The sequence below is a fragment of the Lactuca sativa genome, chromosome 9 (genome assembly GCF_002870075.4).
Source record: "Lactuca sativa cultivar Salinas chromosome 9, Lsat_Salinas_v11, whole genome shotgun sequence".
Taxonomy (NCBI): domain Eukaryota; kingdom Viridiplantae; phylum Streptophyta; class Magnoliopsida; order Asterales; family Asteraceae; genus Lactuca; species Lactuca sativa.
In genome coordinates this window covers 188,008,943-188,034,888 of record NC_056631.2, presented here as the reverse complement: position 1 = coordinate 188,034,888, position 25,946 = coordinate 188,008,943, and the positions used below count along the sequence as shown (strand labels likewise).

The 25,946-nt window shown below is 33.8% G+C and overlaps 1 protein-coding gene across 2 annotated transcripts; it reads right to left on the bottom strand.

The window, feature by feature from the left end:
- Positions 1-18,998: 18,998 nt before the first annotated feature.
- LOC111889802 (zinc finger protein CONSTANS-LIKE 10) lies at positions 18,999-21,618 on the bottom strand. 2 transcript variants are annotated; one of them, XM_023885953.3, is made up of 6 exons: positions 21,491-21,618; positions 21,237-21,407; positions 20,311-20,854; positions 20,037-20,237; positions 19,672-19,955; positions 18,999-19,581 (listed from the first exon to the last, which is right to left on the bottom strand). In XM_023885953.3, the coding sequence occupies exons 3-6, from the start codon at positions 20,809-20,811 to the stop codon at positions 19,452-19,454; spliced, it is 1,116 nt and encodes a 371-aa protein (XP_023741721.1). In that variant the 5' UTR covers positions 20,812-20,854; positions 21,237-21,407; positions 21,491-21,618; the 3' UTR covers positions 18,999-19,451. The 2 variants fall into 2 exon arrangements, with proteins under 2 accessions (XP_023741721.1, XP_052623521.1); XM_052767561.1 differs by lacking the exon at positions 21,491-21,618 and having other exon boundaries at positions 21,237-21,438.
- Positions 21,619-25,946: the final 4,328 nt, after the last annotated feature.

Below are 25,946 nucleotides of genomic sequence, written 5' to 3'. Positions count from 1 at the left end.
AGTAAGGATCACGAAGGGTGACTTAATGTTTGTCATAGATCAATGGAGCGTGTGTGGTTAACCGATACATTGATTAGGTGATAATATTAAGGGTACTAAGTGAATTGGTATGGTTATTCACACCTTGTTTTGTGATCTTCAGCATCCCAGTCACAAAATTTGAGAGGGCACACTCGAGATTGAAACATGCCATTGAAAAGTTCAATGAATCTCAAAAGATCTAGGAATTTCAAATCCAATTAAAACCTAATAAATTATTTCGTTTTTGATGGTGGAAATTGGTGAATCGTCATTCGCCTACCTTCAAATATTTTATAGCTTGGATTACGGCATCCCTCTTCCAAATTATAAAATATTGTGTTGGGTCCTTGCCTTAATATTTCATATTGGGTGTTATATTAAGGACTTTGAATCAACTAACTTGATTTTCTCCCATTATAGATGTCTGGTTCAGACAACTATGATCTTCCCAAATCTCTTGAAGATGGTGTCCCTCAACATCATGCTTCACTTCCTCCACCTCCTCCAATTATTCTCCCTCACCCACAAGTTCTTGAAAAGTTTAAAGTCACTCAATCCCTATGGCAAGCATAGTCTATGTGTGCTCACATCTTGGAGATAAAGTCACATATTGACAAGCCGGGAGAGTTGGGTGTCAAAGTCTCGTGAAAGTTGGATGTTCAATCACTTTCTGAGTAACATAGTGAGTCTCTTTGGGACTACTATGAGACAGACTATGACATGACCCTTAATGATGTTATCTATTTGCTTGGTGTTGTGGAATCAGCAATGATTTGGAACACCAGTAAAGCAAATTTGATTAAAAGAACAACTTCCCAAGTCTTAAATGGACATTGACAATGGTAGCATTGGATATCTAGAAAACAGATTTCTCTTCCCAATGGAAAGGGATCGGCCATAGTCAACTCAGTTGACCAAATGGTAAAGAGAAAGGCTAAGTCTGAGATAGTCCCATGTGCCATTACCAAAGGGTCCATGTGTTTTGTTGCCAAAGGAAGGGGCATTGGTTGCGAAGCTTCCCTATTCACCTGAAAGGTCATAAGGTTGATCAAGTCAAGAGGTTTGACTCTACTTCAGTTAAAGTCCACTGACTAACTCTATTAAGTTCCTATTTGGAGATTCTTATTACATAATGTGAATGGGTCACATGTTGATGTTTTTAAGAATCAAAGAAAAGATAGGAAGCTTAAAGTAAGTATATGTTGATTCTGATTGCGAAGGTGGGTTTCGATCGCATGGTTCGGTAATCAGAATTTTGAGCTGTTGCTTAAGAGTTATAATATATTGCTTATGAATAGATAACAACAAGGTTTTCATGTGGATTGTAAGGATAAGTTTTTCCGCAAAGTTTTAAAATAAAAGGAAAAAAAGGGTTTTAATTTTATTTATTTTAAAAATATCCTTACAATGGCATCTGTGGAAAATTGTTGCTTGTATGTTTCCAGTAATAGCAATATTGGAAAGTGGATTTGATTCCTTCATTTGTGGTAGTGTCTGAATTTACCAAATGAAGAAAGTTTTTCATCACCCAAGTTTCAATTGGACAGAAACTTGGAATCATACAAGTTGTATTGTATGATGAATGAGAATTTTCATCTTTGAAAATTAAGACTAATTCTTTGATCACATGTATATGTGAGTCAATTGAAGGACTAAGGAATTAGGTACACTGGGTGTGCGCTGGTCAAGGTCCACCACAAAGATTGATTTGTCATGATTTACTAAAGATTAGTAAATATGATTATACTTATGAGGTTAAGTATAATTCTGTAACATTGGAAAGGTTACAATGTATGACAAAACAAATGAGCAGAATCAAATTAGGCAGAAAGATAAAAGTTTCTCAAATCTGAAAGGATGGGAGAGTACTTTAGTATCGTATTTCATGATCATCTTAATGATTGTGAAACCATATCACAAATTCATACTCTAAGGACGTCTTAGTGCATTGTTATGACTAAGAAGAGAGGTCATGAATTGTTGGATTTGTTAAAATCAAGAAGATGAGTCATACTTCGTTCCAAAACAATTCTTAGAGTCATACTCCAAGATTGTAACTTTGAGTGACATAAAGGAAGATTTATTAACACTAGTCAAATGTAAGAGTAAAATGTTTTCTACTCTTGTACATTTGAGATTGGTAAGTTGTGATGTATTGGATGAGACAAAGACCAACTAAGACCAATTGTGTGAAGTGTTAGTCTTGATAAGAATCCGCACTGTCCCTTGAATATTTGTTTTGTCAAGGAATGGTTCTTGACTGGGGAAACTTATATGTCAAGGGGACAGTGGGAGCCTTAAAGATCCTGAAAGAGTTTCAAGATTTAATCAAGAGTAAAACCTGTAATTTATCACTAGCACACGACTTAAGGTTTGCAACCTATCGTGTTGACATAATTCTTATTTCTGTACCTACTTCAAATAAGTTGAATTTGCATGTAAGTTATCAGAGTTCAACTTGGAAGCATTGGTGGGCCTTGTGCTACCAAGGTGACAAGAAACTAAGATTGAACAAGTTTAATCCATGTAAGGCTGAATTTGTCACTAACCTTATCTTGTGATTATGGTTTTGAGAAATTCACATGGATAGGAACTCATACACTATAAAATCTAAGTGTCATAAGGTTTCTCTCCGATTCATGAAAATGATGGTGAGGAAACGCTTTCACTAAGTAGATTTTAAGTAGATAGCAACTGTGTTATTTACATTTTCAAAAGTCGTTAGTGGAGCGCGTGTGGTTAACCGGCACACTAACATGGAGTTATGAGAAATGGCAAATGCCTAAGCAATTGAGACTATGATTACGACATCCCTTTTCATAGTTCTGAAAATTGTTTAGACACACATGTGAGCTATCTAAGAAAGGGTGTATGAATCTAAATTTAAGAAGTCCAGCAGATTTCTGGAAATATGTCAGAGCTGGTGGGAGCATAAGTGTTATGTTGATACTCATCATGTTAGTGGGAGCATGATTATTACGTTTAGTGTTGCAAGTTAGCAATGTTAATTATAGAAAACAAAGTTTCAATTCGTGAAGTTGCAGGGGTTGAAAAGTTGTTTTGCTATAATTAAGGGAGAGAAAATTATACTTCATTTCAATTCTAGAAGCTTAGATTGAGATTTTAATCATCTTTAGTCAAGAATATATATAGATATATATATATATATATATATATATATATATATATATATATATGAATTTTATGTCTGAATGGTTCAACTTAAGGAAATTTTATATATATTGCGTTCTCAAAATTCAATTATGACTACGGCATCCCTCTTCATAGTTAAATTTTGAAAACATGGCAAATAAAAAATATTGTAGCAAAAGACTGGTCTAGTATCATGTCTTTATGTCAAACATCATGAATCGTGTCCCATATGCTTCGGATATAGGATCGATTGCATGTGCTATAATATTCATCTTTTCTAAATTTTCCAAATGCTTAAGGCATTTAGAAGGGAAAAGTCTAGAAGTGGATATGACTAAAGTGATTAAGCAATTGTCGATGACAATCTGAGGTTCGCCAAAGATTGGTTGCTCAGGGAAAGTTGGAAGTATGATGTAAGTTGTCGGAAAGGACCATATTGACATATTCTGAAAAGAAGTAACTCTTGTTTGGAAGTGATAGTCAAAATGGGACTATGGAAATGTCTCCATAGGTGGAAGTTATTCAATCTATGTAAGATTAGAAAACTTTAATGCAAGAAGGATGTTCAAAGCAATGTACTTTGAATATGAGACTTCCATTCCATAGAAGTTGACCTTCTTTGGAATACTCTGTAATGACTGGTGACAAGGTTTTGGTGACTTTGTGCATAATCATTACAAGAGGAACATTGCATAAAAGTTTAACCTCTAACAGATTTCTTGGTAAATGATAGGAATCGGGGATTCTCACATTTACAATAAGGATTTGGGATTGTGAAATGAGTATCATTGGAATCATGTTCAATTTATCTACATCACAATGTAAGGATCATAGACAAACATAGTGTGCATACTTGGAGTATGGCATAACTATTGTTTAGAAAAACAAAGTGTACATGCCAGGAGCATGGGACGACTGTTGTTTTTATTCAAGTCTTAAGTTGATTGTTTGAAACATTATACAATGAATAATGTGTAATCAATATGGTGATAAATAAAAGGTGGTTCTATTTATATTCAAAAGGGTTCTGAGACCATATTGGATTCGATTATTATTGTGTTTCACTTTGCATGTTTTGACTTCCAAAATAGCTAGGTTATTCTTTCTGAATGACTAAGTTATTTAAACACTCCACAGTTGTTCATATGTTGGAAGTAGGTATGAATCAAGACTGTCATGAATCGAGTTTGTAGATGGCTAAATGGGTTTAGTCATAGCAATGGTTGCTACAACATTCATGAGTGCTCATAAGTTATGAGTATTGGAATAAACCCATGCTCACTTGTATCACTTCATGGAATTTATCTCGAGTGATCGTGAGACGGTAATATCTTATAAATCTTCAAACCTAGAGATATGAGTTGTTACCTATGAGTTGGTTGTGCATTGATTGCACGTAAACGCATCAGTAACTTGATGTTATAAAACGTGCCTTTGTGTACAATTCAACAAGTAGTAGAACAAGCATATGAGTCGAAGTTTATCTGTTCCTTCTAGAAATAGAAGCGATATCTGGGCCCCTCGATGATTTTGTTGTGACCTATGTACCGGCTGGTCAGAACTAAATTGATGTGTTTGATTAAGTTCTTTGTCAAACAAATCGGAAATCGGGAAACAAACTGCTGGACAATAAGTACGACATTGTTCCATGTATTTGTCCGGCTGATATCATGAGAACAGAGGATTATATGATCACTTATCTAAAATGGCGCTTCATAGTTCAACAGAGTTTTCGAGAGCTACGATTGCTGGTTGGGTCCTGAAGTTATATAGGCAAATACAGTTATTAGACTTATCCAAGTGGGAGTCTGTTGGATAAGGTGTCTAAGTCCATAACTTATTTGGTATATACTTGACCCGACCCGGCATGGTCCATTTGGGTTGCATCTCATCCGAACTATTTATGGATAATTTTATGAGAGTTATACACATATGTTTATTAATATATTATAAGTTATAATATATTAATATGAAGTTATGTTATTTAATTAGTTTTAGTGTTAAATTAATTATGAATTAATTTAGAGATTAAAAGGAAGACTAATTAGATTATGGGCTATTGGTTTTATATGGTGTGGGCTAAGACTCATTTGTTAATGGGCTAGGCTTGGATGGAAGTCCATGGATGATCCATGGAGATTTTAACCCATGGATCCTTGGAAAAGGAAAGGTCATGGGTTATTAGGGTTTCACCCTAACCATGTACACTATATAAGCATGCCTATGTTGCATGAAATAGCCACTAGTGGTGTATGCTTGTGTGTGGCCGAAAATATAAGTGTGTGTGTACTCTCTCAAAGTTTTCCAAGAGTTTGTGGTGATTTGTGATTCCATTTGAGGCATTCACACTATTGGTGCTTGGCCCTCAAACTCCAAAGAATCAATCCCATCAAAAAGGTATATAATCTCTTCTAACTATTTTATGTTTAAAAGTACCCCATGCTATGTTAGATAGGTTATGAACCTTGGAAAATTATTATTTTGCATGTATTTAGACAAACATAGATCCAAGGTTTATTAGGGTTGCATGAACACTTAGGAAGTGTTAGATTGCTCAAAACCCAACATACCTTTCTCCTCTAAGCCTTCTCTCTCCAAAATCCTCTTTTCAAGCTTCAGTCACATAATGACACACACACACACGTATTAGGGTTTTAAGGGCTCTCAAAGACTGCAAGGAGGCCAAAGGAGGCTGAGGCTCCTTTAAATTGGGGTGCAAACCCCAAGATTTAGGGTTTCTTCTGCCAGCTCCTACTCGCCGAGTCCCAAAGTGGACTCGTCGAGTAGGTCATTTAACACACGGTCCCACCCCGCTGCTACTCGACGAGTAGGTCGACTGACTCATTGAGTAGGGCTTCATCCAATAATTCTTATGTAATTAATACCTGAGAATCGGGGCGTTACAAGGTAAGTCTCGGACAAGATCATTTACCACTAGTTTATGAATATTTCGAAAGTTCAAATGTAAAAGTCGACAATGCCAGAGCCAACTAATATCAGATGAAGCTTTCGATAGTAAGCACACCGAAGGAATTCCAACTATTGGTTTGATGTTGAGAGTAAACATATCTCCATGTCGTTTAGATTTGAGTAAAACTCCGTTTGTGTTGACATTCGAAATTATACTTCCTTCTTCATTAAACACCACTTGATTTTTAGTGCCTACAACAAGTTGCGAAACACTTATCAAGTTATGTTGAAGACCTTCGACATAAGCGACACGATTAATAGTGAATTTCTCATTTGTCACATTACCATATCCTTTAACTTGACACTTTTGATTGTTGCCAAACTTTACAACTCTTACATTCGCCAAACTTCGAAAATCACGCAAATTTTCTTTCCTTCCAGTCATGTGACGAGAGCAACCACTATCAATATACCGTTTTTCATCATATTGCCCGTTGCATAAAACCTGCAATCAGTGAAAGAATTTAGGTACCCAAGGTTGTTTGGGTCATTTATGATTAGTTTGAAACACATTATGAAATGAAGATCCTAAAATCCAATTACGAACTTTAGATTTGACACTATCAATTAAGTCCACATCATTTGGTAAAGGCTCAGAAATATAACATTTTGAAAGTTTAGGACTTTCACTGACTTTCACCTTTTTCTTCTCAGATTGTGTCTTTGTTGTCTTTTCTTTTGAAACAGGACGCCATGCCTTGACTGAAGATGTCGAATCTTTTGATGATGAACTGGCATTCGACATTTCGCTCAAATATTTCTCATAAGCATTATTGATTTGTTGTTGAGAGAATTCTTCTGTTCGAGAAGATTTCCCTTTACCTTCAAGCTAATGATCAATGTTTTTCACATCTGATCGACCCTTGATATACGAAACTGTGGATCTTTATGTCGCAGGAGGATTAGTAAATTTTGATTTTTGAGGTGTGAATTTGACACATCAAAGTTTTTATTTTCAACCTTTGACTCAAAACATATTTGTGTAAGACTTCGATGTTGAAAAGATGGCAAGTTGTTCTGTTATTGAAATGATTTTAAAAAACCATCATTAGAAAACCTTGTTTGATTAGTAGAATGAAACTTCTTCAAAGATTGTGAATTTGAATACTTCTTTTCATGAGATGTTGGACTATGATTTTGTGACAAAACTTTGTTTCTTGATTTTTGGTTTTCGAAAAATCATTTTGTGAAGTTGATTGAGACAAATGCTTTTTGGATAGAGCAAGATTTTTCTTATTAACTGAACTTGATGTAGATATTGTCTTAACTTTTTCAGACACTGTCTTTTTAGTCTTTTTCTTTTGCAAATCATTTTGTTTCTTTCGAGACTCAACAATTTGCCAAAAGACTTTCTTTCGTGCCTGTCTCTTTGAAATTCCATTTTCTTTTGAAAAATTGTCAATTTGATCTTTAAATTCTTGTGAATTTATTTTCACATTTTGTGACACAACTTCAAATTGTTTTTGAACTTCATTCAAAATTTTTGATTTTTCTACCCATGTTCTTTGAGTTTTTTGTCTTGAAAAAGTATATGAATTCTTTGTTAGATTATTTTCGACAGTACTTTGATTCAAGAAAAAACCTTCATTTGATGTTTGCTTATTATCTTCTTCTACCAATTTGTTAAATTCAGGTTTGATGTTATCAACATTCCCAGTAGTAACAAACACTTGATTTAGAAATATGAGATCATCTGTGCATTTGAAATTTGGAAACACAACCGTATGTGTTTCTAGATAATGAGCACCTTTTTCTTTCAACACTTTGTCGAAATTTTCTGTTTCACCATACACCTGATCAACAACAACTCTTGTAATTTCATTTGCTTTCAAAACATCATTTGTTGTGGTTGTTTCTTTCGAAATTTCATCATCATCTTTCTAATCGTCACTACTGTCAGTTTGACTATCTCTGACACTTACATGATCGAAATCACAAACTTTCGAAGTTGAGGCTTGATCAATGTTAGTCTTAACCAACGAATCATTATATTTTTCTTTGCCTTTAGTCAAAGATGTGACATTAATGACAGAAAACTGAGAACAATCGATAGATTCTTCTTCCTCAATTTCACTAATTTCGCTAACATTATCAGAATTATCTTTGATATCAGCAAAATTAGAGTGAGCGTCAGATTTTGAATTCTTAGTTCTTTTCAAAATCTTTATTTATTCATCCTTGGTTAAGGTTTCATTCACAATATTAACTAATTCATTAGCATCCAAATATTCATCTATTTTCACAATTCCATAAGCAAACCTATTATCAGGAACTCTATCAAACTCAAATATTGTTTTTTCACAATCATAGGACACATAATCAATCTTTTCTCTTTCAAAAACTAAGAATGGTAATAACTTCCCATGTTGTTCTTTTCTTATGTCAGAAGAGTGATGTAAAGCAGTCAACTTTGCATATAATCTCTTAGCTGAATTACAATAAATGTTTCGTTGTGCTAACAACATTCGAACATCATTATTCAAATTGTCCCTATCAACCATGAGATTAGTTATTTGTAATTCTAGATATTCTACGTTCATTTTCTTCGAATCCAACTGTTTCTATGTCTCTAGTAATTGTGTACTAGATTTCTTAGCCTCATTGCTAGCAGAGATAACCAAATAATCAAAATAAGCAACAGTATCATCAAAAGCAGTTAATTTAGAATCATAAGCATTCAAAGGAATATTAAAAGATTGTAGTATAGAACGTATCTTCATGGTCATTGGTGATTTTTCTCCACTTTTTGTCATAAATCAACGACCAGTTACGTTCTCTTCATCTTCTTCCCCAAACTTCGCATACATTGCACCATGCGTAGGATTACAAATTTCTTCATCATCTAATCCTGACGACCAGATTTGATATGCCCTATCTTCATCCCATTCTCCTCTCGCCACCAATGACAGACCTTTCGCCTTTTCTCCCACCTATTCCAGACGTTCGACATAGTAAGCTTTGTCTTTGATCTTATTCTTCTTTTCCTCTTTCTTTCGAAGGATACAATCATTTGCCATGTGATTTGGGCCATGACAATAGTAACAGTCGACACTAGAGTCACCTTTGAGCTTCTTTTCGACTTTCATGTCTTCAGACTTTGATTCTTTCTTCTCGAACTTCTTCTCCTCATTCAATTTTCTAGCAAAACTCACTTTCGCCTCACCAGCTCTTACTTTCGAACCAAAAGGCTTTTTATAAAATTTCTTCACTTTGTGGTTTAGTAAAAAGCAATGGCTTCGTCATTTGAGTTAACAATCAAGCCTTCATCTTCAGAACTCTCTTTTTCAGTAGCTTCTTTCTCAGATACTTTCGAGACTAAAGCAAGTGGTCCTCCCAAGATTATCTTCAATTCTTCAACCATTTCAATAACTTCTGGCTCATGAGTTTTCAGCAAATTGTAAAGATCATTCAGATTTGATGTATCGAAGCACTGTTGAGTCTTTACCATTAGACTAACATTTTGCCATTATTTTCGTAGTCCCATAACAAAAGTGAGATTAAACTCCATGGTTGACCTGTTTATTCCATTGTGATTGCATTTGCAGATGAGTTCATTCAAGCGATCATAGTAGAGTTCAATAGATTCACCTTACTTTTGTTTGAACTCTTTTAATTCCACCAAACAATGCTTCACGGAATTGATTTTCATCTTTTGACTCCCTTGAAAGTTCTCTTTGATAGTATTCCAAATCTCTTTTGCAGATTTACAACTACGGACGTAGTTATAAACAATAGGAGGAAGAGCACCACGAAGCTCTCTCATACACCTCTTTTCATTCTTCTTCAGTCTTATAGTTGGATCAGAGACATTTTGAGTTGAAGCAGATGAACCAATATTTTGAACATTCGCTGGAGGAAGAACATTTCCAGTAATACAATCCCAAAGCTCTTCATCCAGTTCATTCAGGTAGCCTTCCATGCGATCATCCCATTGATCATAATACTCTGGAATAAGCATAAGAGTCTTTGTTGAAGATCCTAGCAAATGAGAAAAAGACGTCACCGTGTTCATATTGAAATTCTCCATTGATGTACGGACGAATTTGCAGATAAACTTCAGAAATTTGAGAATTAATGGATGAATTGATCAGAAAAAGCAAGCAAAACACTCGGTTAAACAAGCTAGTTGCATAATCGAATCACAACTGAAGATCAAAGATGATTTTCAGTATCAAAAGTGCAGAAACTTTTGAATCCAAGACGAGACTCAAAATACGATTGATAAAAGATGAAAATCAAATCATTGCAGTATGATTCCTGCTCTGATACCAATTGTAGAAACTATTTAATCGAGTAATGAAACGAGATCAGAAATGAAATGAATTAAGAACACACAGAGTAAATATAATCTGGTTTCAGCTCTATTATGCTTTCAAGATACAAAGAGTATTCAGACAGAAGAGTTGCAAATATTCTATCTATCTTATGTATCCTTCCCTATTTGTAGGAAAAATAGAAAGCACACAAAAAATACAAATGGCTAAAACATTACAACTTTGAAATAACTATGCCTTTGTAATACCATTACATCACTATTGAATACAAAATAACCTTCGACACCTTAAAACACACTTCGACACTTACACCCCATACTATCTTCAAGTATGTAGTAGAGATATTATAAAAAACTAAAAAAAGAAAAAATAATAACTTAAAGAAAACGAAAAAAATATAGAAAAGGGAAAAAAAATATAAAAACAACAACAAAAAAATTAAAAACGTTAAAACCGAGCACATATCTATTAAAAAAATATTGAATTTTTTTTAACGAAAAATAATAAAAAAACAAAATAAATGAAAAACTCATTTAAATGATTTTCCATTGACGTTCGTCGCATATGATTATTCCATCGAGTCCGTATTACGTTCAATGCATGTGTGTCACGTGCGAACGCGTCACGACCAAGTAAATGGTTTGATTTTTGTGCCCTTGACGAAATGATTGGTGGAGAATAGTATTCGTGGTTCCTACCAATTTTTTGGTTTCTACCGGATCCGGACTATATATATATATATATATATATATATATATATATATATATATATATATATATATATATATATATATATATATATATATATATATATATTATCCGAAGATTTGAATTGAATTTATTTGTTATTTGTTTTATATTATTTAAAATTCGGGTAGAAAAAAGATTTTTCTTATAAAACTTTTTTGTAGGCATCATACATTGAATCATCCACATCAAAAACATTATTTATTTTCTTTTATTTTGACAAAATTGCAAAATTGGTTCACGTTGTTTACCAAAAACTGTGGATAAGGTCAAAAAAATTTCAACTTGCATGAAAGATCCAAAATCAGATAATTTCTATGATTTTGGTCCATTTTGATCCCTGAAAAATCTATACTACACTTTTAATTTCTTCCTTCATTTTTTAATATCAACTATAACTATTTTATAATTATAATAAAAAAAGAAAAATAAAAGGACAGATCCACCCCACCCCAACCCCAACCCCCACCAGCACCCTACCCTATCTCTCTATACTCCTTTTTCCTACCATCACTAGGAAGTGTTCATCAAGCCTCATATCGTATTCTTATCTTGGATTTTGTTCTATGTTGAGATTCAAAATTTAATCTCATTTTCTCAATCGATTAAGCTAACAATCTTATTGTTATGAATCGATTTTTTCTCTATGTTTGTATCAGTTCATCATCGACACTCGTAGGATTTTCCTATCTTGTGTTTTTCATTCATGATCTGTTGTGTTCGATTCTTAATTTAATTCTTATTGTCGTTTTTATCCAAGTTAATAATCATAAAATCTTTTGTCAATCTTTGTGGTTATATCGAATTTTTGAATAATCTCCGTTGCATTCTTTCTCTTTTCGTCAATGATGCCCTTCACGCACAATATTCATATGAAAATCTTTTGAAAATGATAAAGTTTTGGATGATACTCAAAAAGTGGGTTTACCTGATTTCGATTTGGTTAAACGGGATGTGTTCATCAATGGGGATAAACAGGTTTAAATGGATACGACAATGGGATGAATTCTGATTTGATTTGAAGATGAGATTAAAGCAAAATTGGTTTCCGATTTTGTTTAAATAGGTGGATAATGATGCTTGAATCGAAATGGAGCTTCAAAATAATTCTAATGACCTAGAATTCAATGTTGAGGATGGATCGAATTTTTGTTTTGATGACATTGTTACTGGATAATTTTGTTAGATTTCGCTGAGAACATATATTATTCGGATTTAGAATGATTTTAGGGGAATTGATTTAAGGAATGATACAAATTAAAATAAACTGGTATAAAAGAGGGCAATATGATCTTCATTAGATGTCTGCGATAAGAGAGATAGTGGGATAGTGAGAGAAGGTACCATTGGGGTTGATAGTGGGTGGGGTAAAGGGTATGGCTCTCCGATGAACATATATGATGATTGTCTACTCTATTAAGCAAACATATAAGAAGGTCGTCATATTTTCAAGTAGGGGAGGAAGTAGATGTCTGTAGAGGAAGAAGAATTTAAGAGAGAGAGAGAGAGAGAGAGAGAGGGGGGGGGGGGTACAATGATGGGAGGTATGAAATTTAATGGTGGTCTATGGGGGTGGGGTAGACCCGTTCTTTTATTTTTATTTTTACTAAATTCATAATGTATTAAGAAAATAAATAAAAGAACTGTCAAGGGCAAAATTGTCCTTTCAACCTTTTAAAGACCAAAACCACAATAAATTTTGAATTTTTAGAGATTCCATGCAAGTTAGAAAACTTTTAGATCCTATCTATAGTTTTTTGCAAACCAGATGGACCAATTTTGCATTTTTGTATTTTATTTTTTTAGACTAAACTGCAAAATTGGTCCTGTGGTATTCAAAAAACTGTGGATAGGGTCAAAAAAAGTTTCCAACTTGCATAGAATATCCTAAACCAATATTTTTTTTCGTGATTTTGGTCCATGGTACACTTGAAAGGTCAACTTTACCCTTTTCATTTCTTTTATTCATTTTATTTATTAATTTTAGTATTTAAATAATTAAAAAAATAATAATAAAATGTCACCCAACCGTCTCCACCAGTACCCCCTTTATCTCTCATCGTGTATTTCATTAGAGAACTTCCAATTCTCTCTGTACCTTCAAAACTCATCTCCTCAAGAATACACACTCACAAAATTCTACACATATACAAAGAAATTAAACACATAGTAAGGAATTCTCATTCTTCGACTATTATGATTTCTACTTCTTCAGCTATTATGAGTGTTTCATCTCTGGATTCACGAACCGCTGAATAGTTCTCCACCGCCAGTGACCTGATCTTTGATTCTCTTTCTCCTCATCGTTGAATCACCCTACCTGAAATTTATTATCTTGATCTAAATCTAGAATCCAAAAAACTCACATTGCATCTGAGCAAATGACATGAAAATGGAGACGATGGGGTTGGGTGTAGATTCCTAAAGATGAAAAGGTATCTTCTATCTGAGGGTGTTAGAGTTACAACTTGAGAATATGGCGTTAACAGGGACAATTGACATGGACAATCCGGGGTGATTGGGAACGATTTGTTTGTTGAAATGAGTTTGATGTGGAAAAATGAAATCAAAGTAACAAATTTAGTGGTCAGATTCCTGAATCGCTTACAAAGATGAGCATACTTTTTGAACATAAAATCTTGATGTTGCCATTATTTGTGAGCCTACAACCGAGTGAGGTTGAGAGGGAGTTTGGTGGGTTTCTTGTTTATAGGTAAAAGAAGATCACATGTCCGGTGAAAGGAAGAAGATCACAGGTGGTGGTAGGAAATATCACATGTTTGTGTTTCTGTGTTTGATGATGAACATGGGGAAGATTCTTGAAGATGAAGATAAGTTAGGTGTGAGAGAGAGAGAGAGAGAGAGAGAGAGAGTAGGGCACGGTCAGGATGAGAGACTAGGCCAATATTTTTTATTTGTAATTTTTAATTAATAAAGTAATACAATAAAAAAGGGAAAAAAATTAAAAGTTAAATCAATCATTTTAATTTTTTAGGACCAAAACCACAACAATTTCTTAATTTTGAACCTTCCACGCATGATGAAATTTTTTGGCCATATTCACAGTTTTTCGCAAACCATAAGGATTTAAGTTTTGTCATTTTTTTGTATGATTCGAGTTTATGTTTTTCATAAAGAGTAAATTACATGAATGGTCCCTATGGTTTGGGGTAATTTACGCGTTTGGTCCCTAACTTATTTTTTTTAACTCGGAAAGTCCCTACTGTTTGTTTTTGTAACGCATTTGGTCCCTACTGTTTGTTTCTGTTACGCGCTTGGTCCCTGTCTTACCTAAAAAACTATTATTTAAATAGGAAAAAAAATGGTAGGATAGGTATGGTAAGGTGATGAGGGTGGGGTTAGAGGTGTGTTTATTTAAATAAATTAAAAAAATCAAGGGAAAAATAGTTTTTTTAGATAAGATAGGGACCAAGCGCGTAACAAAAACAAACATTAGGGACCTTCCGAGTTAAAAAAACAAGTTAGGGACCAAACACATAAATTATCCTAAACCATAGGGACCATTGATTGATGTAACTTACTCTTTCATAAAATAGTTAATTATTAATATTAAAACGAAAAATGCAAAATCTCTCTTTAATACCGACTTTGAACCGATATTTTCAATCATTTAAAAGTTACGAAAAAATGGTTTTAGACATAAGAAACAAATGTACACAAACAACTAGACCAAACAGCAGCCCACATATATCCAAAGTTTATATTAGTATAACCAGCTCTTGACCCTATCTATCTGCAAGGTGTGTGACTGTACAGGCCGTGTCATTTAAAGGATCGATTTTTTTGTTTTTATTTATTTATTTATTTATTATGTATATTAGTATTAGCGACGGATTAGTGATATATTAAAAGGGGTTATGACAATTTTTGTTTTGATTAATTTTATAAGGTATCGACTTATAAATGATTTTTGTTTATAGAATAAAAAAGTAAATTACATGAATGGTCCCTATGGTTTGAGGTAATTTGTATGTTTGGTCCCTAACTTCTTTTTTTAACTCGGAAGGTCTATATAGTTTGTTTTTGTTGTGCACTCGGTCTCTGTCTTACCTAAAAAGACTATTTTTTCCTTGATTTTTTAATTTATTTAAATAAACATACCCCTTAACCCCACTTTCACCTCACATTACCTTACCTTACCTGTCTCACCTTAAGGTGAGGTGGGGACCAAAAAATCAAAGGCAAAATAGTCTTTTTAGATAAGACAGGAACCAAGCACACAACGAAAACAAACAATAAAGACCTTCCGAGTTAAAAAAATAAGTTAGGGACCAAACGTACAAATTACCCCAAACCATAGGGACCATTCGTGTAATTTACTCTAAAAAAATTATATTTAGATAATATTTTATTTTTCTCACATCCCTTCAAAATCAAAGGATCAACCCTTGATTATAACTAAATTGAGTTTTTAAGTAAGGTTACCTTGAATCCGTGTTGTAAAAGCGGATCAAATACTAACCAACCAACCAACCAAAAGCTTGCTGGAGATTGCCTAGCTCATTTCTCTCAACTTCATGGTTCATTACAATCCTAATGATTCACATTGTGCATCCTATAGCCTTAAACGAGATCAAAATGTAGCAATCAATGTGATGTATTAAATCAAAGAAGAAAAAGAAACAAATAGCATCATTCATCCAGAAATCATGTAAAATAGATCAAAATGTTTCACACAATGCCTCCTATATCCTTGAAACACATCAAAAAAATTTGTGTTTCTCATTAAGTGCTTTATGTGACGAGCCCAATAAGATACTCAAGACTATGTGAACTTTACCCTAATGCTTCTTACATCCATAATTAATTTCTCATGCATGTAAAGTAAACTCTAATTGCAACAAAAACTTTTCCCTAATTTTGTGATTTTCTATCTGCTACAAAGTCTTTGAGAGGTTGAATAAAAAATATTCAGTCCAAAATTAAAGAAGATCAAGACGAAGACAAATATTGTATTTTTTAGAAATATAAGTTGTGCTTTATAATTCTTTCTATAATTTATAATCAAATAAATTAAATATTTATTTGACTACAGTTAAAATTAAATAATGTATAACTAGTTTTCTCAAAAGAATAGGTTTAAGTAGGCCTTGTGGGCCTGGCTCAACCTGTTTATTGAAGAATTAGCATGGGCCGGTTTTTCTCAATTGAAGAAAATCACGCCAAAACTTTTTGAACATTTTATAAAAATTTATGTATTTAGTTTGAGTAATGGACTGTTATACCCTTCATAAATTCTCTAACATTAATTGATTAATCAATCAATGAATGTGCTCAATATCATTGTGAAAATCTCATTAAAAAAAGTTTGACTTGAGATGATTTTTGGAACAAAACCAAAAGTGCCCAATATAAGTGTGAAACATGAAACATCTTAGTCTAATCAAAATATGGTATGCAACTCTCTAGTTTTGAATTTTGACACTGTCAAATCTTCTATAAAAGTAAAGAACTAAATGTTGAGTGAATCCAATTTTTCTCAAATCAATTCTTAAAATCTATCACTTGTCAAAGTTTTATCCGATTCAAATTGAATTGTAAACCCACTTTGCAATTTTCCCCTTTAATCTTTATACCAAAACCCTAGTGAAAACGTTGATATCACCTTTTTTTGTTTCAAAAATCACATAAATCAACTTTCTTTGAGATGGATGTTTGAAGTTGAATTGGAAATTTATGAAGAATATAATAGTAAATTGATAAATACAAAGATTTAAAATGATTATAAATTTTTTTTAAAAATGTTTAAAATAAGATTTAAGCAAATTATATTATTTTGATGTTTATGAATGATATATATGATATTTTAATTTTTTTGTTGGATAAATATGATATTTTGATAATTAACAAGAGTATATACGAAATTCTTCCAGAGAAATTAATGTTTTGAGTTTTGGTTATATTTTTGTAATCGATGGATTTTCGTTTTCTTCATGGTACTTACATACAAACACAAGTAAACAAACAACATAAGAAGAAACTCATCCTCAACTTTTTCTACAAAAATACTACAAAACACAAATTCAATCTAACAATCAAACCCTCATTCACATATCGATTACAAACATCTCTCATTATGTACATACCAATCATAAACATAACATTTTATCTGTTGGGTTAATCGGTTATTTGAAAAGCAATAGGAAAGTTTCTTTTTATTAGTTTTGTTTCCTAGTGTTAGAATAAGAGTCGAAGTCTTTTTTTTGGTTTTAGAGGTTCATAAGGTATCTAATTAATGAGTATAAAAGTAGGCGTCATTTGTTTTAATACAATTACCAGTTCTTTTTTGTTTTAACTTTAAGAGCAAGTTTTCTTCCACTACATTCTTCTCCTGTTTCCGTGTTCCTTGCACCACAAAAGAAAACTAGTTTATTTTCTTACACTTGGTATCAGAGCGCGGTTTCGTTGAAGGGGGTGTGATTCGAGGTTGATTAGTAGCAACCCCGGTTTCTTTTAATCGGGCTTGTGAGAGACTAACCGGAGGCGCGGAGTAAACGAACGGGAAGACGTCAAAGTAGGTGGCTTTGATTCGGTTCGTTTTGCGGGTGACGGAAGACGGTAAAGGTGGTCGTGACCTTGTCTTGTTGTCCGGTGGAAGAGTGCTCTCGGAACAAGCTTGATTAAAGAAGTCGGGGTTAAGGATAAAAGGATGGCGTTGGTTAAAGAAGGAGGTTCGTTGACATATCAAGTTCCGGTTTTGACTTCAACGAATTATCCGGTGTGGGCGGTTAAAGTCAAGTCAATTATGGATGCACATGGCATATGGGAGACGGTCGAACCGAAGACGTCAGATAAAGCACTAGATCAAAAGAAGTCAAAACAAGCTCTTGCTTTTTTGTTTCAAGCGATACCCGAAGACATGGTGTTGCAAATGGCGAGTTACACCGACCCAAAGCAAGTGTGGGATGGGCTAAAAACACGGTATTTGGGAGTGGATCGGGTAAGAACGGCTCGACTTGCAACCTTAAAAGGGAGCTTGAAAGTTTACGCATGAAAGAGGATGAAACGGTTGATGATTTTGTGACGAAATTATCCGGTTTAGCATCAAAAGTAAGGAGTCTTGGATATGATCTTGAAGAAGGTGATTTGGTAAAAAGGTTACTAAATTCGATGCCTAAGTCGTTTCTCCAAATCGTGGCTTCAATAGAGCAATGTTTCGAGTTGGATTCAATGTTATTCGATGAAGCGGTTGGTAGATTGAAGGCGTACGAGGAGCGTATAAGAGGAGCTGAGAAAGTGGAGGACACTCAAGGTGGGTTGTTGTTGGCTAGTGACGAAAAGTCACATGTTTGTAAGCATTGTGGCAATGGACGTTCAAATCGGGATGACTTTGGACATGGCCGGGGAAGAGGTCGGGGGTCCGGGAGAAGTCGAGATGGTAATGAACGTGTCCGGGATAAAAGTCATGTTAGATGTTACAAATGTGGTGAGCTTGGTCACTATAAAAACGAGTGTCCAAAATGGGAAAAGGAAGAAGCGGGTCTAATCGAAGAGGAACCAACATTGTTTTGAACGACGAGTGGCTCGTATGACAAAACCGATTAAGGGGGTGATTGTTGGGTTAATCGGTTATTTGAAAAGCAATAGGAAAGTTTCTTTTTATTAGTTTTGTTTCCTAGTGTTAGAATAAGAGTCGAAGTCTTTTTTTTGGTTTTAAAGGTTCATAAGGTATCTAATTAATGAGTATAAAAGTAGGCGTCATTTGTTTTAATACAATTACCAGTTCTTTTTTGTTTTAACTTTAAGAGCAAGTTTTCTTCCACTACATTCTTCTCCTGTTTCCGTGTTCCTTGCACCACAAAAGAAAACTAGTTTATTTTCTTACATTATCACCCCAAATTCTTTGCTTATGTCAATACATCGATAATCACATGTAATATTACAAGCATCTTCATCTCATCCCTCACAAATCACTTCATCTCATCCCTCACAAATCATGCCGATGATCACAACACGGTTTACTCCTTTTTGTTGGTAGATCATGTCAAAAATCAAGATCCCATCTTTCATGGCAAATCTTGATTTTTCCCTCGGTCTTCAATTGGTCCAACCAATCTTCTTCCCTTAAAAGACTTAGGCCCAGTTTGGCAAACTAGCTTATAAACTATACTTTATAAACTACAATAAACTACTTTTATTGTTTTACCAAACACTAAATTACAATAAGCTATCTTATTTTTTCCAAACATGGCCTTAGATATATGATCAAAAACGTGTTTATATATATATATATATGTGTGTAGATATATATATCGTCTCAAATTCTCAATAGCTTCTTGTTTGACTCATGGGATCATAATCATAGGCATCACCAGCTTTCACAAATCGCCCTTTCACGCGCTTTCTAACATCCGCTCTTGCCTTTCGTGTAGCATATCTCACTGTCTTCTCAAATCTAACAAAAAAAAAAACAAATATTAATCATTTAATCCATAAAAAAAAACTATTTCAAAAATATGTTCATGAAACTTGATCATTGACTCACTTTCGGGTTTTCTTTTTTTCCTTGTAACGAAGAACCGCATCGTTTCTGATACCTGAAGGGGTGGTGCTATCGTGAGCCATGGTGCACCAGGGTGGCTCATGCATGAGAAGCATAGATGAAGCCCCACAATCTTGATAATCACCTGCATTGCTTTCTCCAGTGAGGCTTGAAAATGAAATAGTGGAATGTGGTTTATAACAAACGTTTGGTTCTGTTTTGCAGCTTCTTAATGATTCAAATGAAGCTGCATTACTGCATGTGGGTCGAACATGAACATCGTCTCCCTTTAAGAAAAAAAAAATATAAGTATGAGAAATATTCATGATAAAGAATTTTTAAAGAAGAAATTACAAGTATATAATTACCTTTGTAGCATGTGAATTGTGAGACATGGATTCAGCGACTGATGTTTCTTTAGCTCCAAATAAGCTATCGATTCCATCTTTTGCGAATAGATGTTCTGGGTCGTTGTATCCATCGCCAAACAGTACTTCATATTTCTCGATGCTTAAATCAGTTTCATCCATGTTGAAATCATCATAGAATGCGTCTTTTGTAGATGAAATCTGCGATTTTGAATTCAAGTTACGATTTTGAATTCAAAAACTGTTGAAATTGAAAAAACCCAATTCGATTTACCTTGGATGTAGAACAAGGATCAGGATCGTTTTTGTAATTTGAGTTGATTCCTTTCTGCAAATCGTCTCGCTGAATTGAACAAGATAAAACTTGATTGGTTTTGTCGTCGGCGATGGACATTAACTCCATTTCCTGTTGACAAGTGGAGCCGAGAACAGATGGAGACTCTGACATGAACGACCAGATGGAAGCTAGTTCAACCGCCGATGGGCAGCCGGAGTAGCAATTTAACGTTTGCCGACAATGGCTACCGGAACCGGAATTAGAACCGGTGTGACCCTCCCAGTTACATTTTTGACAAAGCGATAGTTTTTCATCGACGCATCTAACGAATGCTGGTTCTGAATTGCATCTATCGCATATGAGTGTTCTTGAATGGCGTTTTGATAATGCGTTTGCGGAATGAATATTTCGATCACACGATAGACATAAGTAAGCTTCGTCTGATCGACAATACACCATCGATCTTGCCTCGCGACAGTAATCGCAATCGTATCCCATTTTTGGAAAATCTTTATCGGATTTAATGAACTGGTGAAGCAATCTGTGTCAAACAATTTAGAAACTGGATTAAGGATTTGGAATCTTTGTAACAATCTATCAACTAAAATGGTTTCTGAAGCGATTCGATTTAATATCTTTTTAACGAGTCCAGAAACAAGATTGAAGAGGGTTTTATGCATCTAGAATTCAAACAGTAATCTGAAGAAACAAGAAAACTCTGTTCATCAAAATAAAATCAGAGGAGATAACAAAAACCCAAAAAGACTCAAATTCACCCAAAAAAATTGGATTTTTTCGAAAGAAACAGATGGTTCGAATCAGTGACTCAAACCCAGAATCCATGGATTACGAATTAAAAGAAGAAATCCCAGAAAAAACCCATTTTGGTAGAGCAAAAACAAACAAAACCCAGAAAAGCTTACCAAGATTGTAAACCCAGAAAGCAAAGATCAAAGCAGATAGGTTCTGATGCCGACTTTGAAAACCCTAAAAGGTTAGGGATGAGAGGTTTCAAGAGTTTCTTTTCCTTGTTAATATCTCTTCGTTGTGTGTGAGGTAGGTGTTTGGAGTACTGTTGTTTTGCAAGAAGATATCTGACAACAGAAAACACCAAAATAAAATATCACGAAAAGAGCAAAAAGTGCAAGGAGAGAGAAAGAGAAAGAGAGGTCTGTACTCTGTAGTTTGGTTTGGAAGGTGGGACCTTGTCGCTTTCCTCACAATGAAAAGTTTGGCCCTTTTCTCATCTTCTCTTTATTTACTTTTGAGCCAAGTGTAGCCATGTCCTCTATATATCATAGCAACATCCTTAACTATTACAAAATACAAAAAATTTACTACTTTAGTATGAAGGAACTAACTAGGACATTATCATAGAACATCAAGACCAACCTTTAATACCCAACATTTGAACTAATAGGTACGACATAGAAAAGAACTTTGGAATGTTTATAATTATGCTTCAATTTAACTATGGGAGTATTCACATTTCATGATGAGTGTAGCACAATAGATATTCTTTCTACTTGAGAAGGATGGTGATAGAACATTCCTTGTAAAAGGACTGGAAATAGCATTGTACTAACATGATTAGGAAAATACCTCATAAAGGTGCCAAATACTCGGTTCATGCTCGTACAATAGCAAACATAAACCAACAAAAGGGTGTTATGTCATCATCTAAGACCATTACAATCACCGAGTAAAAGTATTCGATGAGTTATTCCCAAAATAAAGGTGTAACATCTTTAAGTGCTCGACCAACATTTTTAATCTCCGTGTATCATATATCGCTAAAGTATTAGCATGTGAGGCATAGTAAACAGTTCAAAGTTAGGCTTGAAGATTTGTGAGCAACATAAAGGTTAGAACATTGTTATATATACATGGATATAATCATTGTGACAAGATCGGTGTAATACAAAAATCATAAAGAAATACTTGTATATATCGCATTCATTCGAAGTTCATCAATTATTTTAATTCTAAATGTGTACACTCATAGCCTTACACAACATCACGAATACATCCGAACATCGAAGTGTAAAGACGTTTCACCCACTGATAACTAGTCTAATCATTACTCACAATGTAAATCTATAGAATGTCATTGCTAACTCATAACGTTTACTCATTATCATGGTGTTTGGTGTCACACCCCCGACCGACAACGAAAACGTCGGGTTGTGGGGCGTAGGGATGTTGGATCATAGATACAAAATCACATTAAATAGTACACAGATGCTATACAAACGTTACTTTTTATTCATTAAGTAATATAAGTTACATAGTTGTTCAAGGTACATATATGTTACGAAAGCAATGTAGAATAATAAAAGACATAGGTCTCCTGTTGAATCACTTGGATCTTACAAATCTCCTTTCGGACTCATTCTCCTGAGAATACATGTGATTTGAAAGGTCAACATAATGTTGGTGAGTTCACAGGTTTTGTATACTTTTAAAGGTTTTGTAAAGTTGTTATGTCAGCGTTGTGGTTTTCCTAAACTCACATGCTTGAGTTTTTATCACTACTTTCTTAGGTTTGTTTCCTAGTAGTAGTTTTTAGATAGACTAGTTAAACATTGTTACGATAAGTTCCCATAATCGAGTTACGACTAATTGTTGCCGTCCGCCCAGTATCTCGATGCTCCAACAGACGTCGTCTGTATTTAGAAAGTTATGCATGCATCGACTTCCATCAGGTTGTAGCTAGCAACCGCAATTAGAAGTGTCAACTCTGTGTGTGTCTATATATATATATATATATATATATATATATATATATATATATATATATATATATATATATATATATATATATCCCACTCACTTAAAATTAACGATTATATGTCTGGGGCTTTACAGCTAAAGTTCATTCAGCTAGAGGATGAATTGTGTCTCATTTAACACTTGTTTGTAGGTGTCTACCCTGGTCAATCGTGGTGTTGTTTGTTATTGTATTTTTACAATATACAATAAAGCGGGGCCGTGAACTCACCCTTGATATGTGAAACCGTTGATGTAGGGTAGAATTTGGAAGTCTGGAACTCGGGAGGCGCTCGAGAATCAGTGGCACGGAAATCGAGTGAGATTTTGAGGTGTGAGTAACTGAAATGTCGAAACCTGCTATTTATACCCGTTTTTTAGTGCACATTGCGCACTGCACGCCGCACAATTACAAGTGAGCCATAGGGAGTTGTCACGTGTCCTTTTCTATTTATGAAAAATAATAGTTTATAATATGTACCCCCCACCCATGGTAAAATGTTTGAAAACAATAAAGTGGAGTCGTGAATACACCATATATGTGAATCGTTGATGTACGGTAGAATTTGAAAGTCCATAACTTAGGAGGCGCTCGGGAATTAATAGCACAAAAATCGAGTGAGAGATATGTGTGTTTTGAGGTTTGAGGAACTGAAATGTCGGTACCTGCTATTTATAGTTGTTTTTCGGGTGCACAGCGCACACTTGTGCATGAGCCATAAGGAGCTGCTACTTGTCATCTTCTCTTCGTGCCACGACATCTGTATCCTGATAAATCCAGGTGTCGGGTGCGCATCGCACACTGCACCTGGGTGCACGTGAGCATGGAAATCAAACTTCCAAAATTCGTAACTCTCGCATACAAGCTCTGTTTTTAACGACTCTTGTATATCTGTGTAGGTCTCAACGTAAACTACAATTTTCCTTTCGGTCGTTTTGGCTAATTCCAACTTTCATTTTTAACCTATATTTTATAACTGTTATGATTTTATAAAAATCATAACTCTCACATATGATTTCCGCTTTAGATGTTCTTTGTCTCAAAATTCCTACTGAGTAGTACTATGTTTCTCTCTTTGGTGACTTCTGCAAAAGGTCGAGTGTTCTCCTTATAGTTTTTGACGTTGTAACTTTTTATGTGTGGTAGATTTTTATTACCATAAAAATCATATCTCTTCCAAACTAAGTTGGATTTTTATAAAGTTTATATTTTTAGAACCGTGGCAACACGTGTATTCTAAAAACAATAACTAACTCTCAAGGTGACACCATTTTGTGCGCTCTAAATTTTGATCCTAAATCCTTGACGTAATTAAAATATATTTGTTTATATATATCAATGGTTACATGGTTGTCATATTACATGTGGACAAAGTTGGAATTTAACGACGGTTACATCGAACCATACATAGTAAACTCATGTTAACACCCTTATTATATGATGAAACTCGTTTGAAATATACCTGTTTAAATTCGTATGTAACAAAACTCATGGTTTAGGATGTTAGTGCATGTGGATAACTATAACATATTGACGTCACTACCCGATTGTCAAAGTTGATTCTTATAATTCTAATACTATTTTAATTTTTATAATGAGTTCAATTAGTAACTTAATAATTAACTTAATAATGTATTATCATTCATACAACATAATTAACTTAATCAAATGATGTATCAAAAAGATCCATAATTTCAAGTTTAAGCTTCAAAAGTTCAAAAGTTAACCTCAAGATGTTTTCACTTATTATTTGCACTTAGGATAATAATACGTAACTCTAAAACAAAATTAAACCTTAGAAATATGATCCATTTAAAATATAGTGAGTTCATGGGTGATCTATCAAATTTTAAAATTCAAAACTTTATTAACACCCCATAAATCCACTTTTGACCTAGTTAAAATATTTAACACTATGATTTAGACTATAAACCATTAAACTTACATCTTAATCATAACATTGAGTCAAGTCTATGTTCAAAATTGGATTCCAATTAAGCTGTGGGTTCAAAATTACACATCAAGCTTCAATACCTAATTTTAACCATGGAGATGAACTTTCATAAATGGACTAGTGTTGGAGATATTGAGTTCAACACTAAACTCAAATTAACTAAAATGGTTGGATTTGGTGAAACAATAAGGTGTTTCACCATTGTTGGAAGATTAAATGCAAAAAGAGATGGATGAATTAGCTACCTTATGTAACATTTTTATTCTGTGCAAATTTAAAATATTGTTGAATGATCCAAATATAATGAATTTTTTTTATTAAATCAACGCAATTCATTAATTTAATTATCATTTTACAACGAGTGAGATGACAAACGGGCAACAAGTTGCGCCGCTAATAATAAACAAAACAGAAAAATAAAAAAATAATATTTTTTAATGAAAAATCAATAAGTTAATGTAATTAAATAACAAATTTGGTCAATGTTGTAAAACTAGGGTTAATTTGATGAATTAGGAAACAAAAAAGCCTAGTATTTGACCATGACTTGTTAATTAACCCCTTAAGAACCAAAAGTGTTTGAAATTTTGTTAATAGGGTAAAACATGTAATTATATAAGTGATTAGTTACTTATGTCTATTAATAACCAACGTGAGAAAATAAGAAGTTAGGAGTGTAAATTGACAATATGTCTAACTTAAGAAGTTGGTTAACACCCTCTTCCATGTTTGAGAGTTCAAAAACAATTTTGAGAGAGAGACATGGGGATTGAAAGCTCTTGAAAAGGATTGAAAGAATAGACAAAATATTTGGTGTTAGGATTGATCTAGGAACATTGGAAACGTTCATCTTCTTTGTAATTTGGATGTTAAAGTTTGGGCAAAATCCCAATTCCAAAAATCATGCAT